At 32.9% G+C, this 17,517-nt stretch overlaps 2 protein-coding genes across 2 annotated transcripts; both read right to left on the bottom strand.

Moving 5' to 3' along the window:
- Window positions 1–779: 779 nt before the first annotated feature.
- Window positions 780–2,607, bottom strand: LOC142629955 (GATA transcription factor 15-like). The gene is made up of 3 exons (XM_075804013.1): window positions 2,405–2,607; window positions 2,137–2,235; window positions 780–1,385 (listed from the first exon to the last, which is right to left on the bottom strand). The coding sequence occupies exons 1-3, from the start codon at window positions 2,429–2,431 to the stop codon at window positions 1,032–1,034; spliced, it is 480 nt and encodes a 159-aa protein (XP_075660128.1). The 5' UTR covers window positions 2,432–2,607; the 3' UTR covers window positions 780–1,031.
- Window positions 2,608–8,944: 6,337 nt separating this feature from the next.
- LOC142627811 (importin subunit alpha-1a-like) lies at window positions 8,945–15,354 on the bottom strand. Its single transcript, XM_075801709.1, has 11 exons — window positions 14,961–15,354; window positions 12,492–12,588; window positions 12,315–12,406; window positions 12,093–12,224; window positions 11,781–11,966; window positions 11,441–11,604; window positions 11,256–11,334; window positions 10,407–10,535; window positions 10,126–10,253; window positions 9,666–10,040; window positions 8,945–9,493 (listed from the first exon to the last, which is right to left on the bottom strand). The coding sequence occupies exons 1-10, from the start codon at window positions 15,210–15,212 to the stop codon at window positions 9,668–9,670; spliced, it is 1,632 nt and encodes a 543-aa protein (XP_075657824.1). The 5' UTR covers window positions 15,213–15,354; the 3' UTR covers window positions 8,945–9,493; window positions 9,666–9,667.
- Between the last annotated feature and the right edge of the window lie 2,163 nt (window positions 15,355–17,517).

Below are 17,517 nucleotides of genomic sequence, written 5' to 3' on the forward strand. Positions count from 1 at the left end.
AGAGGTTTGAGTTCCTTTTTTTTTTTTTTTTTTTATCAAACAAAACTAACTTCAAATCTTGTGCTATCACCTGACAAATAAAAGCATTTGCAATTTCAGAAGTGGGTCTTAAGAACCAAGAGAAACAGCTAGATTTGATTCCTTTGAAACCTTTGAAACTGAGAGAGATCCAGGCATTCGCCTTCATCTGAGTTCATAAGATAGAGGCCTATAAAGATTGACCCATATAATTGACCATTGGACCTCATGCCCTGTAGCATTGACTTAAAACCTTGCTATAACATTTCGGTCATCATGTTATTCTATTTTTGGGCTCAATAAATATAGGAACTCAAACATTTTTCAGTGTAATTAATAGTACATAATAAAAATAACATAAACACTAAGCACAAATTAAACTGACAAAAATAGTGTAAAAATATTATAAAATAATTTGTAACTGTAACATTCCTCTCGAGTGAGTGTTTTAAGAATTAAAAGTTCTTGAAGCAATTCAAACATCTTTTTTTTCCCAAAAAAAAAAAAAAAATTCAAACATCCTTTAACCAGATCTTTCAGCGCTTTTTTATGGACACCTCTATTGCTTAGGATGGATCATACTACGACAATTCTCGCAGACAGCTTCCCATTATAAAGTCATCCAACAATATCTAGAAACATCATAATCATGAACCAGAGCAAATGGTACATACGTGATACAACCAAAAAAAAGGATCATATATCATTACTTCTAAGTATATGTACAATATTACTAAGATATGTCACCAAAAACAGGAATGTCATTCTATCAATTATCTCTCAATTTCCTTGACTATTCCCTTCTTTCTTTTCTATCTTTGAAAAACCCAAATAACATACACAAGGGTATTTCCATTTCCTTTCATTTCATTTCATTTAATCAAAGAAAAAGTAAAAAAAGTAAGCTAAAAGGACAATATTAAAAGGTATATTTGTTGGTTGGGGTTACTGGTAACTGGTAAGTGGTTAGGGTCCTCTTTATCTTATCAACATCTTGTTGTGTGTTTCCACCTTTATGCAAAAACAGAACCACAGGACAATGCCATCAAACACACAGCAGCTTGTTCCTCCTCCTTCAACTTCCTCCTCCTCTGGCACCTCTGTTTCTTCATCACTGATGGTAACCTTTGCAGCAAGAAATCATTTCCCAAAGCCATTAATTTTGTCTTCAAAGACTCTCTCAGATTTTTGCCACCATTGCCAACAGCTTTAGCAGTGGATGTGGTTGTGACATTGGGGTTGGATTTGGTGGCAGTGGTAGTAGCACGAGCATTTGATCTATATTTTTTCCTATATGATACATGACTCAAACCCATCATAGAATTCCTCCTCTTTCTGTCCCTGATCCCACAGGCATTACACAGTGACTGAAAAAACAACAAACAAAAAGACCCATTACCCAAAATCACAAACACGCATCACAAAATGACAAACAAAGAAAACTAATCTCAGATTGTTAAAAAAAAAAAAACAAACAAACTACTAACTAAGAAGACTAAATAACCAAATTGAGAAGGCTAAAAAGTTAAAAATTCAATAAGAAATTCAGATAAGAAATCAGTATAAAAGAAGGCATACTGAAATGGCCAAAGGTTCCTGGGGATTGGCTTAAGAAAGAGTATAATTATAAATCAGTCACTAAGAAAAGAGAGACCCAAGTATCAAAGTCACAAATCGACAAAAACTGAAGGTGAAGTCCCAAATGATGACCGAGGAAACTAGAAATAAAATTAGAAACCCTTTAAATCACAAGCATAAACCCAGAATAATCAGAGTAAAATTATATGAGAATAGTGAGTTACTTCGAAAATATTAAAATAACATGTATAATTTTTTTATTTTTTAAGTGAGAAACAGTAGGGGGACCCATTGATCCAAACCATAAAACCAAGTCAAACATATTTCAAGCAAAAAAAGTGTACAATAACCAGCTTGATAGGAATTGAAGTGACCAAAAAGACTAAAGACCCATATGAGTCAAAATCAAAAACCCCAAATGGAGAAATGAGTGACACACAGAAATAGTGACTGAAAATATCAAAAACTAGAAAAACCCCACAACTCAAAATCAAAAACTCATCAATCAGGCAAAAAGGTTTTGGAGGTGGGGAAAATCACCTTGGGCCCAGCTGGCCCACCTCTCCACAAGGGTGTCTTTGTGGTCTTGCAAACAGTACAGCACTTCTTGTTCTCAATCACTTCCACAGACAATGATTCCTGAATAATAATAACACCAACATTAGCAGATGTTACCATCTTTAATGCCAAACAAACCCATACAGAAAGCAAAAAAAAATTACAGTTCTCTTTTTTTTCTTTTTCTTTTTTCAAATGCAGAAAAAGCAAAGAAACAAGCTTTCTAGTCACTCTATATTCAAAAACTCACCTTTTCACTAAGATCCATCATGCACATCAGAGAGAAAGAGAGTAGAGGGTTTTGAAGGTTACAGTGATACAAGCTCTATAACAAGTGTGAGAAAACCCAAATCATTTCTTGAAAAAACAGAGAGAAAACAGAGAGAAACAGAGGAACTCATAAAACCAAAAAAAGAAAGCCCAAAACCCAAAAAGGAATTATACCCAAAAACCAGGATAGAGAGAGATACTAAATAGGACCTACATGCAAATGAGAGAGACAAAATGGGTTTTAGAGAGAGAGGGTTCAGTGGACATGCTCAAAAACCCTAAGGCAAGGGTTTATTTTTTGTGGGGTTGAGGAAATGACTAAAATGGCCTTGGTTTGGCAAATACTTTTGGTGGTAGCACAGGGCACACCGCCAAATTTTCTGTGAGGTGTGGGCCTGTGGGGACCACGTGTCAGCATGCACGAGTGTATGGTGGGTAATAATATATTGTGTCACTATCAGTATCAGCAATGGCTGCACTGCAGAACCGTACACATAATGTAATATGGGGCTCATGGTTATTGTATTGTATTGTATTGCTTTTATGAAATTTGATTCTAATAAGAATAAAATTTAATGTTTATTGTTTTGATTTTTTAAGCTATGGATGGATATATGATTGTGTTGGAAAACCCCAGACGGCTGAAATGTTTTATATAACAATATGGTTTCTTGTTGCTACTGATAAGTTTGGAGTTTCTTCTTCTTCTTCTTCTTTTTTGTAGAGAGTAACAAACATTTTTGGGAGTGGAATTGAGAAAGAAACATAGTATTAAAAACACATTTCACAACCCTTTCGGCCCCAAAAGATTTTATAAGGAAATGTTAATAGCTCCACACTTCAAAACCATGAATTTTACACTTTTGGGGAAACTTTATAAGAAAACATGGACATTACAAATTGATTTTATAATAACAAATAGGTTTTGTAGCTCAATGATATATCCAACTCTAGTTTGCGTTTGATTTGGGATTTCATTCCTAGCTTAGTGTTAATTTATGGGTCTTTGGCCAAGAAAAATGAGAGAAATGTTAATGGTTCCACATTTTTAAACCATGAATGTTACACTTGAGAATAACATCTATCAATATGAAGACAATTAATAAGAACCGTTTGTATATTGCCTTGCCTAAAGAATAAGCTCGATTTGTTTAAATATTGTCTTACTCTTTATCCCAGCCTGACAAGTCTTGATGAGACCACTGAACAATAGGGTTAGTTATATAATATATTTGATAAATTTACAACACTCTAAATGGTTTAATAGAAAAGGTTTTTCATGGATAAATACAATATGTGATCCTTCTTTAGTCTCAAAAGTTCACAGAACCAACAATGGTTGCAAAATTAGGATATAGGAAAAGAAAAATTAAGCGTTGCAATGCAATGATAGGATGTGCAAGAACTAAAAGAAACCGTGTGACCAGCTATATCCCAAGAACCTTTTTTTGGGTGAGGTAGTGGATAAAGTAGGGACAAAAAAAGGGAATGATGCAGAAAAAAAATGGACAAAATGTGGCCAGATTATCAGGGTTACACAATGGAAGACAAAGCTCTAGTCTCTAGTACACCAATACACACCATCTTCCTTTGTCTTTGCGATCAGACAAAAAGCCTCCAAACCTTTATGGACCACCAAAGCTCACTTCAGCCATACTCTTTTTTTAGTACTGTATTTGTTTTTGGTGGATAATATACACTATATAGTTAATAGAGCACCGCATTCTTATTGTCTAGCAAAAGGCCCTGAAAAAGAGATTGCGTTATGGTCTTAACTCTTGAGCTCTCTCCCCTATGCATATGTGCAAATACCCAAGGTGGATTCCATGCCTACATATCTGATTCAATAATAAATGGGCAACTTCCAATCTTAGGCAATTGTCTTCTAATAATGTCAATTGTAATAGCAGGTTTTTTTTGTTTTGTTTTTCAAATACCAGTCGTGCTAGTTTTTTTTTTTTTTTGATAATTTATGAGCATATACTGATATACCCTCATTTTACAATCTCAAATTTAAATTTGTATAATTAAATTCAAACACATAATTAAGTACAGCAGCTCAATTTTTTCAATAATTCAAATATGGTTGCATTGATCAAACTCTTAAAGTGCAGCACCTAAAGCATTGTGCATAAATTTTGAGCTTCTTATATAATTTCGACAACAAAATGTAGTGTGATATTTCTGATTTGACAATTAAAAAAGGGATGTATATTGATGTAAAGATATAGTGTGTCATTCTTATACAAAAATATAGATTCTTTCTTTTATATAAGAATATGTTAATAAGTACTCAGATAAACTCGTTAAGGAGGAATTAAGCAAGTCCCACTATATTAGAAGTAACAAAAGTAAATAAATAAATACTTTTTTAACTAAATATAATCTGACTCACTATAAAATGTTAATAGATTGTAATAATAATAAAATCAATCTTAACAAATACACTTCAAATATGATCCTATTTATATTTGAACTTTTCTTTCTTTCGTTTTTTTGCTATCATTAGTAAAATAACATGATTTGGATAGATTCGAACCTACAATTTGACTCATGCTAAGGAGAATATAAATCATTTGTGCCACTTTTTGTGTTCCATTTTTTTCTAAACAAATCACAACTAGTTATGTATTTTTTGGACGAAGTTTGGCTCCAAGCCGATTTTCCAATTCATTACATGCGATTTATAAGACTATTTATGTGTATTATTAGAACAAATTACATGACTTGTTAAAAAAATCATGTAGCACACAGTCTCTTTATTTGCCACATCATAAGCTAGAACAAGATAATTACAAACCAGTTTGGAGCCAATTTTTTTTTCTTTATCCTTTTTATTTTTCTTATAAAATAACTAATATTTAAAATGAAAATTAAAAAAAAAATCAGAGACATAACAAATGGTAATTGGTATAATATAAAGTGAACATAAAAAAATGGTAAATAAAATTTGTATTGTGCTAATTGGGTCGATGGTCTATTCAAATCATTACACTTAAGCCTAAATTGTGAAAACATATTTCCTATTCAAAAACAATAGGGACAAAACGTGACTAGCTGATAGAGTAGAGGTAACAGAATGAATAAGAAAGAAAGCTTTCTTTTGCATTGGTTGACAAGAGTTAAAGGACCTTAACCGTTCCAAAAGAGGACAACAATAAACCAAAACTCTTTTGGCTTCCCAATATTTTAACTGTAATGCTTGGGAACAATATTTTCCTGTTGAAAATAGTGGACTATGAGTGATTGATAGTGTTGGGTCGATCTAAAAATAATTGTATCTAACAAGACTAACATTCATAGTCGATGATTTAAATAAGTTTTTAAGTGTAAAAAAGATTGTGTACACATATTAATCATATTTTAATTACATCATGCTCAAAATAGAACACCACAATGCGTTGCAAAACTATAAATTTAGGCCTGAAAAAGAGGTTTTGGTCTGGTATGAGGCTCAATCTCTAATGAAGCAAATCAGGTTGGTCAATAGGCTGCTTTTCACTTCCCCATAATACAGACCAATTAAGTCCCAATGCCCATCAAAAGAAGTGCCTTGAAATCTCTCTCTCGGTCTCACCCTGGCTGTCACTAGACAGTGTGTGAGTGTGCTTAGAGGAGAAAAGCTGAGACTTTCCTCGATAACATGAAATCATGCATGAAATTATATCTCTGTTCGCTTCTCATGTACCAAGGATGTGGACAGAATAATTTATGCTTATATGATCGGTTCCTATTTTTGTGATTAAAAAGAAAGGAAAATCATTTAGCAAAAAAAAAAATGAAAAGAAAGGAAAGTCAGAAAATGTTTTTTTTTTTTTACTGTTAACAAGCGCGCGTTTGTCAAGGTTCCCTGATCCTACGTAATAAAAAAAATTTTAAAAAAAAGTTAAGCTTACAGAATAAAAAAATAAAATAAAAAGACAAAAATATTTATAAAATTGAAAAAAAAAATTGCAAAAAAATTTAACAAAAATTATTGTTAACGAGACCGCACGTTAACACAAGCCAAAAAGAAAAAACCAAAGACTAATGCTTTATTTTTTTTGTTGAGAAACAAATAAGGACTAATGCTGATCCCCCAATTAAAGAAAAAAGTTAATAGGTTAAGTTTAGCTTTATATCATTTTTATATGAACTATTTATTTACATTAAATTTATTAATGCTGAACCTCAAAAACTTTATTAATGCTAATTAAATTATCTCATTTCAATAATTATGTTTAAAAAAATAAATTACACTTTTTATCCTTTAAATTTTTGCATTATTTTTATTGTAGCATTTTATTTTTCACAATTTTTATTTTATACCTTTATATTTGATCCCGTTTTCATATTGGTTATGTCATTTGATACTTTCGATAATATGAATGTTAAGCATCAAATAAATAGCATCCACAAGCATGTCACACATAAAATACAAGTGTCACCAGATTACTAATGGTTTAGACTTTGGAGGGTTATTCTTTCAACTCAGCCTCGCAAAGTTAGATTGAGAAATTTCCAACCTAATACAAATCATTGTGTAAAATCCAACCCAACCCACCTAGTTTGGGTTTGGTCTTGTACTTACATATTTCATGCTTTGGGCTTTCTACTATTTAAACATTTTTTAAAGTAATTAATGCAATTCACATAATATGCTTAAATTATATTAAAAATTCATCAAAATAATTTATCAAAATACCAAATTAAATCAAACTTAAAAATCAAAATATGGGTAATAAAAGAAGCATATATATATATATATATATATATATATATATATATTGGATCGGGTTGGTCAAATGGGCTGAAAAACTACTAATCTAAACCACGACCCAACCCAAGGCATCAAGACCAATATGAAAACAAAATAAAAATGAAGAGCCAAATTAAAATTTCGAAATGAAAATGATCCAAAAATAAATAAATTCAATCTTTAATTGTCAAAAGTGTACCTGAGTCTATAAAAAATTATGACCATTTTTGTGTGCAGATTTATTAATAACTTAAAATATGATTTTCTTCAATAATTTATTATGAGTCCATGTTTGACTTATAAATAATAATAATAATAATTTCAAAGCCTAATGACATCACTCAAACAAGTTATAGGAGTAGCTATAGAGGAAAAGTTCTTAGCTCCAAGTCCAATCTGCTTATGGGGTAACTTGAGGAATGACTCGAACATTGTAGACTTCAATATACATCTATTTCATTCCCTAACAGCATAATTTATCTCTCATGGCAGAGTCATTGGTTACGACTGGATTAGATAGCAAAGTAACACACACATAATTGTACTGATTGCTCAGGTACTATTTTTTTTAACAAAGAATCCGCATGTAGCTGGTAAACTTTTTAAGATGGATGCCATGATTGTTTTGGAGAGAACACAATTATTAACGACTTTTATTAGTTTATTTTATTCGAACACTCCCTGCTACTATGTTTAATACTGTTTGCTTTTGATATTTCGGATGAGTTTGAGACAGTTATTTGATTTGTATCCCTCGACCACCCCATATATTCGAGAGGATTGTCATGGATTACAAAAGCAAAATATTGATGTCCTCCTCTCTTTACTACTTAGTCTATTATAGAAAACATAACAATTCAACCATTTAGAACAGAGCACATTGTCGAGAAATTTCTCAAGAGCTATTTGTAATAATTGATAATATCTTTAAGAAACAAAAAGTTAATAATTGAACAAAAACAGTGTCCAACTAAGCCTAGAGTTATGAGTTATGAGACAGCATTGATTGTATTATACCTACGAAAATATGAAGAGTCCCTTTAATCCACTTTCCATGCGATTATCAGATTAACCAACCTCCTCCAGCCTTACCAGGTCCTCATAAAAACAAGCACGATAACCAGTAATCACAAAAGTTCAAAAAGTAAGAAAGGAATCCGTTTAAAAAATAAATAAATTTTAATTAGCGAAGAAAAAATAACTGTACTTGTGGAACATAGAGGATCAATAAGCAAATAGTTGCAATTTTGGAATACCGTACAACCAGATGACATTTTCTTTTCGTTGGATTCTTGAAGAATATAATGAATACCTTATACCGTGCTTGGGTAATAGTAAATACCACAAACCTAAACTAGACCCATTATAAACATTAAAATTAATTTTGGATTTTTATTTTAATGTTTTCAAACTTGATAAAATAGCAAGGTCCTTCAACAATCAAATGATCAACCCAAAAAAATAAATATCAGAATTAATTCAAAATCAAACTGAAATAACTTTTTAATCAAACCTAACACCTTCTAAAGCTTGTTCCTACACTACAGCAACTTGGGAACTAAATGCTCCGTCAAAATTTTGAAGAATATACTTCGATAATTTAGCTACATGCAAAGATGAAGAGATCATATTTCATTTAGCAAATCTTGTGTCAACAACAGAGGTTAACATAATTAATCTAATGCCTTCAAGGGGAAAAGGAAAAAATTCACAGTTCATACAAAATTTATTAACATATAACCTTTATAGCAAAGTAAAGTGCAGTACAAACGAAAGGAGGCAGACTAGAACTCTGATATCAATAAATATTAAGAAACTCTTTTCCTTCAATGAGTTTTAGACAACTTTTCATGTCAAACCAGTAAACGGTATACCCTAGGCAAATACATTTTCGACTCAAAGGGGGAGAAAAAATCATCACAACATACAATGAACATAAAAATCCAGTATCCCTCATAACTACAAGTGTCTATAGAGTGAATTTGGTAGAACAAAAATCACCCCGCAACTGACAGACTCCGACTCCGTTCTATGGCAAATAGAACAAATGAAACAACTTATGAGACTCAACATTGACTTCATGGGAGAGCCCAATCACCTGGAATAACAATTCCCCAAAAAGAGAACTCTGGCTCCTCAACTTTGTTGCAGCAACAAATTCTAGTTCTGTCATATAACCAATCCAAGTATCCCTCAACATCTTAATCCAGCCATTACCGACACTTGTGCCAGTCCAGCACCCCCATAAATCATGCACCAGACTGGACCAAAGAGGACCCAAACACGACAAGACACCTGACCTGACCCCAACTAATCCCTCGCCACCAAATACTGCGATATTTTAAAAGAAAATATGTTAAGAGCATCAATTACAAAACATAGAGAAGCCATGCAAGCAAAGTTCAGATAGTTAACTCCAGAAATTTAATTGCACACTAACCAGAACAAAAGCTAATTGAAAAAAAATAAAACACAAGACATGAGAGAAATAGTATAAAGATACCTTCAGTCGAATTTGAATCCACCTGAAGGAACAGAAGGAACTTCGCTCCCTCCAAAGTTGAACGTAGACTGGGCAGCATCACCTGGCATTGTCTCATCATCTTCCTCCAACCAATATGTCTCAAGAATCTTCACAGCCTTCTCATAAATCTCAGTATTGTCATGACTCTGAAGATTCTCAATTTTCTCTAGCCCCTCCGCATCATCAATCATTTGAGCATATAGATTTACATCTCCAGTACTGCCCGAGTTCTTATCAGCTTCCCCTACCTTCAATATGTTTTCAAGCCCTTCCAAACAAACTGTGACAATCCTTGGATCGGGGCAGATGAGAAGATCACACAAGGGCTTGATACACCCTTGATTTACCAGGTACCTGTGACCAACAAAGAAATATAATATCTGCAGACCAAACACTTATCTAAAGGCAAACTAGGACAATGAAACAAGATTTTTCGTACTTGATTTGTTCAGGAGAACCACCAGATGTGGCATTTGAGATTGCCCATGCAGCCTCTTTCCTAATATCAAACTCAGCATTTTGAAGCAAATTAACAAGGGGGGCAATTATATCAGCCGCAATAACAGCCTGCAACAAGCAATAAAGACCCCACTTTATGGTCACAGTTGAAGAGAAATTGTGTATTTGGATCCAAATTTCACGAAACTAAGACGAGCATAATAACAAATAGAGAGAAAAACGGATTAAATCATGTTGGAATAGCTTAAATCTATAGGTTACCTGAATCTGCTCCTTATTGCCAGCAGTGATATTTGAAATAGTCCAACAAGCTTCCTTCTTAATGCTCTTTTTATAATTATTGGTCAACAGGTTTAATAGGCATGGAAGAGCATTGTGGTTGATAATAACCTGAACAGCAACAACACCTCATTAGTTGAAAGTGATACCAAACGAATAGGGTATGAAATGACAAATTTTTTTCTATTGATTGAAGGATTTGAGCTTTATTAATAAGTGGATTTCAAGTGACCACGTGTAAGATGTCATTTCAAATCCATCAAATTTTTTTATAGGTGTCAATTCAAATCCATAATATCTCAAGTGTTTATTTAAGAAAATCCTCAAAGTTCTTATCATCATGTGCTGTTAAATTTATACAAGTAATTGTTCTTCAAATCCCTTTATTTGAAATTCAAATCCAACCACAACCTTCAAAAAGCACAATTTGCATGCGTGTCTATGACTGTGGAATGAGAGAAAATATATTTTAAAGAAAAACAAAAAAAAAAAGGATAATGTCCAGCCCTACTGCCCAAGTCTATTTCTTTGTACAGGCCTCGTAAGTACACCACGAAAATTCAGAAGAGGACAAAACCATTGTCTGATCTAATGCATTACAAAAGCTGGCCACACCAAAACCAAAAAAAAAAAAAAAAATCACAGACCAAGAATAGTTGCCCACAGACAAATCCTGAGTGCATACATGAATACATCACTCCATTTACAAGCACGTGACATAATAAAAAAATTAGGGAAGATCATGTACCTAAATCTAATGACTACATATACTTGGAAAAAAAACAATATAGCCCATATTTTATTATTCCAAGCTGCACAACTTCCTAATACCTGAGTCTGCATATCATCTCCAGTAACAATATTTCCAACCGTACGAAGAGCAGGAATGAGCACAGAAGGAGATGGGTGGCTGAAAAATGGCAAGAAATTTTATAATTGAGTGCATAATATAGAGGTTTACACATCCCACCACAAAGTAAGTACGACTCAATAAGGTTGCAGATCTAAGAACTCACAATAAAAGCTCAACAAGCCGAGGACAAACACCCGCTTCAATGACAGCTTGAATTTTGTCATTTGTACCATCAGAAAGATATGAGAGTGCCCAGCAAGCATCAGTTAAGACTTCTTCATCATTTGAATGAATAAGGCGTGCAAGAGCTGGGAGTGCAGGCTTAACCTGTGCAGTAAACAATACAGCATAATATATAACATCACAATGGTTGATGAAGGCAAGTTTTCAAAAACTGCAACCCCACAATATTATTTTAGATTTTAGACTAATTAAAAGCCTAGGCAGCATCACCCACAGTTTCATAATTTGTTAAGTTTCAAAAAGCATCCAAGATAACCAACCTGATCGAAAGGAGGCTGAGGCTTGCCTCGGCAAAAATTTGACAGTGTCCAGGTAGCATTTCTCAGCATAGAAAGCTTGGCATGCTCATTCAACTGTGCCAGCAATGGAAGCAAAGCCCCATTGCCTAGGACAAGGTCACGACATCTAGGGGAATCACCAGCAACATTTCCCAATGCCCACACAGCCTGGACATCCAAAAGATATAGGTGGGGGTCAAGTCATTTTCCTTAAAAATGCCAACTTGATTAACTTCATAAAATAGTGCAAAAAGTACTAAAGAGCTAGTTTAAGCACCTAAATCACATTCATACCTGCTCGCGAACATCATCACTAGGAGAACCAAGAAGTTTGACAAAGATTGGGACAGCCCCATGATCAATTACCACTTTAGTGTTCTCAGATGTCCCAGAAGCAATGTTAGTGAGAGCCCAGGCTGCCTCAAACTATAAAAAGTTTCAAGCAATAACAATGTTAAATTCATGGTCACATACATCTAAAAAAAACCATCAGATAATAGACAGCATGCAATAGACCTGAAGCTGTGGGTAGTCCTCCCTCATGAGAAACTCAACAAAGCGAGGAACAACGCCTGACTGTATCACTTCCTCAATTGGAGGGCTGCGCTCTGCCAAAGAAAAAAAAGGTGAATAACTGAAACAAATATATGTGTACAACAGATGCATTAGACTAGAGAGATCAAAATTTCTTACCAATTGAAAGCAATTTCCTGAACTGAGTAGTTGCCTCAAGCTGCAGATTACTATCATCACTCCACACTCCCGCAACCATGGATGGTAGATGTTCTAACTGCACTTGAACAATTCAACCATAATTAGCATGATAATCACCAATAATACCAAGAACTAACACCAGAGCAATTCCAAATCAGTAAAATGTTAAACAATTTGCATAGCAAATCCATGATTAGAGAACTTCAGTAAAAGCAAGTTGTTTTGATCTGATCTTTTTTTAAGGACAAGCATGGTAGGAGCAATCTTATGCATTCAATATAACCAATCCAACTAAATCACCAGTAACCAATCTGATCAAACTCTAAATTCAAGTAAATTCCACTGAAACCTTCAATGTAACTAAAACAATTTTGAAAAATAAAATAAAATGAATAGATGAGCCAACCAAACCCGAACTCCAAATCAAAACCCATTGAAGCAATAGCAGATGAACTAAAACCAGTACAACCGGACCATAATTTAAAGGAAATTCCATAGAGACCTCTACAAAGACTGGCAAAAAAATTTCCAGCTACAAAGCCGATAAACCTAACCAAATCCTTCAAAATCATAGAAACTGAGCTAAAACACTAAAAAACCAATCTAATTAAACTAAATTCCATCAAAACCTCTACAATGCCCCAAACAACATCCTGCTAGAACAACAATAGACAATCCACCCAAAACCTATCAAAACGAAAGTAAATGAACTAAAACAATAGAAAAGTATTGATGTTACAAAAACAATATACAGCTATAACACTGTTAGAGGTCCCAAACAAATCATAGTTCCCTGAGCAAAGTCATTCATCAAAAACTACATAAATTAAACAAAATCTCATCAGATTTTACATAACCAGAACATTATCCAGCTTGTTCACCAATATAAGATCCAACCAATCCCTATTCTCCCACCCAAAAATAAGCTCAAGCACTTCAAAACCAATCGAATTCCAATTGAACCCCAAATTAAATGCAAATCCCATCAAAACCTTTAATCAAACAAAAAATTAACAGTAATAAAACAAATATAAAAATACTAATAGACAACCCAACAATTTATTCCCTAACAAAGAACCCATCAAAACCAAATTAAATTATTCTAAAACTCCTCATTCACCCATCCAAAACCAGTCAAAACCCATAAGATTTGAACTAAACCCATCCAATCGAACTTCAATAAACCCTTTAGCTTCAATCAAACCCTGATTCTCCAACAAAATTCATTGATACCAAAAACAACAAATCCCAACCAAAACAGCATCCAGCTAAAACCCTAATTCCCCTATTGAAAACTCGTTACAACCATAACAACTGAACAATAAGCAATCCAATCAAACTTCAATAAACCTTTCAGCTCCAATCAAACCCTAAATTAAAGCAAAAAATTCATTTAACCTCTTTTCCTTTTCATATATATAAAAAACCAAAATGACATCAATAGCATGATCTCAACAAAATATGATCCAACTAAAAACCCTAACTCTCCAATCGAAAACTCATTACAATCATAACAAATGAACAAAAATCAATCCAATCGAACTTCAATAAACCCTCCAGCTCCAATAAAACCCTAAATTAAAGCAAAAAATTCATTTAACCTCTTTTCCTTTTCATATATATAAAAAACCAAAATGACATCAATAACACGATCTCAACAAAACAACATCCGGCTGAAATCCCTAATTCCCCTATCGAAAACTCATTACAACCATAACAAATGAACAATAAACAATCCAATCGAACTTCAATAAACCCCCCAGCTCCAATCAAACCACAAATTAAAGCAAAAATTCCATTTAACCTCTTTTCCTTTTCAAACTCCCTCCTTGGAGGGGCATGGGGCTTAGTCAATTAGAACCGTGTTGCGCTGCTTGATTATATATAAAAAACCAAAATGACATCAACAAAACATAATCCAGCTAAAAACCCTAACTCCCCTATCGAAAACTCATTACAATCACAAGAAATGAACAATAAACAATCCAACCGAACTTCAACAAACCCCTCAGCTCCAATCAAACCCTAAATTAAAGAAAAAATAACAATAATCAACATAAAATAAAAAATTCCAAAACGACGATCACAACCAAAATAAAGCCTAAATTAAAGCAAAAATTCCATTTAACCACATTTCCATTTCATATACATAAGAAAACCAAAATGACATCAATAACACGATCTCAACAAATTATCATCCAGCTGAGAACCCTAATTCCCCTAGCGAAAACTCATTACAATTTACAACCAAAACAAATGACCAATAAACAATCCAATCGAACTTCAATAAACCCTAAATTAAAGCAAAAAAATAATAATAATAATGATCGCGAACCTCTCTTTCATTTCAATTATGTATATCAAATTCCAAAACGACGATCAAAACTAAAACCGAACAGAATAAAAACGACGTAAAGCTAGAGAGAGAGAGAGAGGTAGGGACAGTACTTTCTTTTCGAGACCGGTGGCGGAGGATTGAAAAGAAGAGCCGAGCAACGGTTGTTGCAGCTGGTTTTGCGCGGCGCCGGAGGAGAGCTGTTGGAGACCTTCGCGACGCTTCTTCAAGAGACTCTCTTCTCTTCGCGACTTGCGGATCTCCACCATGTTGTCTTCCCTCCTCCGCCGCCCCTCCTCCGCGTCCACCGCCACCTTGTACCTGTTCCGCCGCACCTCCGTTCGTGCACTCGGCCTCAACGACATCGTTTTTTTTTTGTTTTGAAAAAGAGAGAGAGAGAGAGAGTCAAAAAAAATTTAAACTGAAGTTTTATAAAATTGGGTTTTGATGAGAGAGAGAGAGAGAGAGAGAGGGGGGGAGAGGGATTTGAGAGTCTGAGAGAGAAATGAAAGTTCGGGAGTATTATGTATATATATAGATAGATATTGGGGCTTGGATCGGCGGGTATTTACGGAGGGTGCCACTCAGTGACGGGGGTTTTGAATTTTGAAGGAAACGAAAAGAATTGAAAGAAAACTTAGAAAAGTGACTTTTTTTTTCTTTTCTTTGTTTTTTTGGATGGACAAAAAAGGATGGACTGGTTGGACTTAGTTGGCTGTTAGTATATTGGGAGGTGGTGTTTACACGACGTCGTTTCATCATTTCTGGATTTTGCTATTCTTTGTTTTTTTTTTTTTTTAATTATTACATCCATAATATATTTTTAAAATAATTTCATAACAAATTGTTGTTTGTAAACTATTATTAAATATTAATGAGTAAAAAAAGTAATGTCAATAAACTGTCACCTAAAATTTGTTATAAAATTATTGTGGATCTAACATTACTCTTTTTGTTTTTTCCATCTTCTCATAAATGAGCGTGAGATCAGAGAAAATAAATGAGTGAATACCATTTGATTTAATTTTATACTCATCTGTTCAAGTTAGTCCTATACTCACATTACCCTCGTTGCTCATATTGGAAATTTAATCATGTGATTAAAATGAAAAAAAAATGAAAAAGCTAATGAATGCCTTATTTGGTTTAGAAATTATTTTTAAAAACCTTTTATGGAAAAAATTTAAAAAAAATAATTGATTTATTTGACAACCTGTAGGATTACAGGTTCTTTATATTATTGACATATATAACAAATTGCATATCGATTGATGTTATTTACTATTCGGTCATTTTTTGCATAACTTTAAAATTAATAAACATTAAATTTAATGTTTGATAGATAATACAATTATTGATTTGAGATTGTTTTGAAATTTTACAAGCATGAATAGTATAAAAAGAAAATATGATCCAATAATGGATTTACAATAATTCTCTAATGTTGTAAGTAGACCAAGTCATTTACGAAAAACTCAAACTCAACTCGAAAACAACTTGTTTATATTCATTCATTTTGCTCGTCAATAAAGCTCAAACCCAAGTTGTAATTAAAAAGATTAATAATATGACAAATAAATTCACTTGTTATATTAATTATTTAAGTGTAATTAAAATTTGAGGTAATTTAAAAAAAAAATTAATGTGAGAAACAATTGATTTGAAATATGGTATTTGTGCTCAAATTTCATTGTTTTGTAGCAATTGAAACAAGGCCAGGTAAAAACAATTAATAACCCACAATAAAAAAAATGTAAATAAATAATAAAATAATATTTTATCTTTATTTTATCAAAATGATATTTGTATTATTAAACATATATAAAAATGTCTATCTATATCAATCAGTATTTCATGCAATTTTAAATTTGTAAACACATATAATATGACCAAATCACTACACCATTCCCTTTGTATTTTTATTTCGTCTATAAAATACAACTAAAATAAAAATATTACGATTTTTACAATGATAAAAACTGTAATACTGGAGGAAATTAATAACAAGTTAATAACAGTATAATATTTTATAAAATATTTTAAAATGCACGGTTAAGTCATTTTAAACCTTTCAAACTTTTAGAAAATAATTTGTTTCACCCTCTTTCCTATAGTTTTTTTTAAAAAAAATTTTTAGTGAAACCCTCTTTCCTACAATAATCGATCACTAACATGTACTAGATAATTCATAAATTGATTTATTGTTTTAAAGACATAAAGAGTGTCAAATTCAATTCCATGTTGTGCTTTAATTCCGTTGATCCTAGTTAGCATTTAACATACTATAGAAAGGTGAATCTCTTACTTCATGGTTGAAGGGCATCTTCTCCTTCATAAATCATGCAAGTTCATCTTCATAATCCCCTCAACAAAATATTGTTCTGAAGTTACAAAGACAGCACAACCACAAAATAGAAAAATTATTTCCTTATGTAATTGTGACAACTTTTACTCCAAATAAAATCCTTGGGCTCTCTGGGATTTGGACCCTAAATTTATTTGTGTTATGGATTGGGAATAACCTACAATGGGAGACCCATACAGTGGTTTTTTCAATGGAAAATCGTACCCTGTCCTAGTTTGTAGTTAGATTGCTTTAAATTAGGCCCAGCCAAGGAGATTTCTCGACCACACAGTTACCCGCTTGAGATCCGAGCAAGACCTCTGAAC

This window comes from Castanea sativa, chromosome 3, assembly GCF_040712315.1.
Source record: "Castanea sativa cultivar Marrone di Chiusa Pesio chromosome 3, ASM4071231v1".
Lineage (NCBI taxonomy): Eukaryota > Viridiplantae > Streptophyta > Magnoliopsida > Fagales > Fagaceae > Castanea > Castanea sativa.

Excerpts from the sequence above, each read along its gene's own strand:
- LOC142629955 (XM_075804013.1), bottom strand. The coding sequence starts at position 2,431 with ATGTGCATGATGGATCTTAGTGAAAAG. Across the intron at positions 2,236-2,404 it reads TGATGGATCTTAGTGAAAAG|GAATCATTGTCTGTGGAAGT; the intron begins GTGAGTTTTTGA and ends ATTATTATTCAG. Across the intron at positions 1,386-2,136 it reads GTGGGCCAGCTGGGCCCAAG|TCACTGTGTAATGCCTGTGG; the intron begins GTGATTTTCCCC and ends TTGTTTTTTCAG.
- LOC142627811 (XM_075801709.1), bottom strand. The coding sequence starts at position 15,212 with ATGTCGTTGAGGCCGAGTGCACGAACGGAGGTGCGGCGGAACAGGTAC. Across the intron at positions 11,605-11,780 it reads CTCAGCCTCCTTTCGATCAG|GTTAAGCCTGCACTCCCAGC; the intron begins GTTGGTTATCTT and ends TTTACTGCACAG. Across the intron at positions 10,536-11,255 it reads GAGATGATATGCAGACTCAG|GTTATTATCAACCACAATGC; the intron begins GTATTAGGAAGT and ends GTTGCTGTTCAG.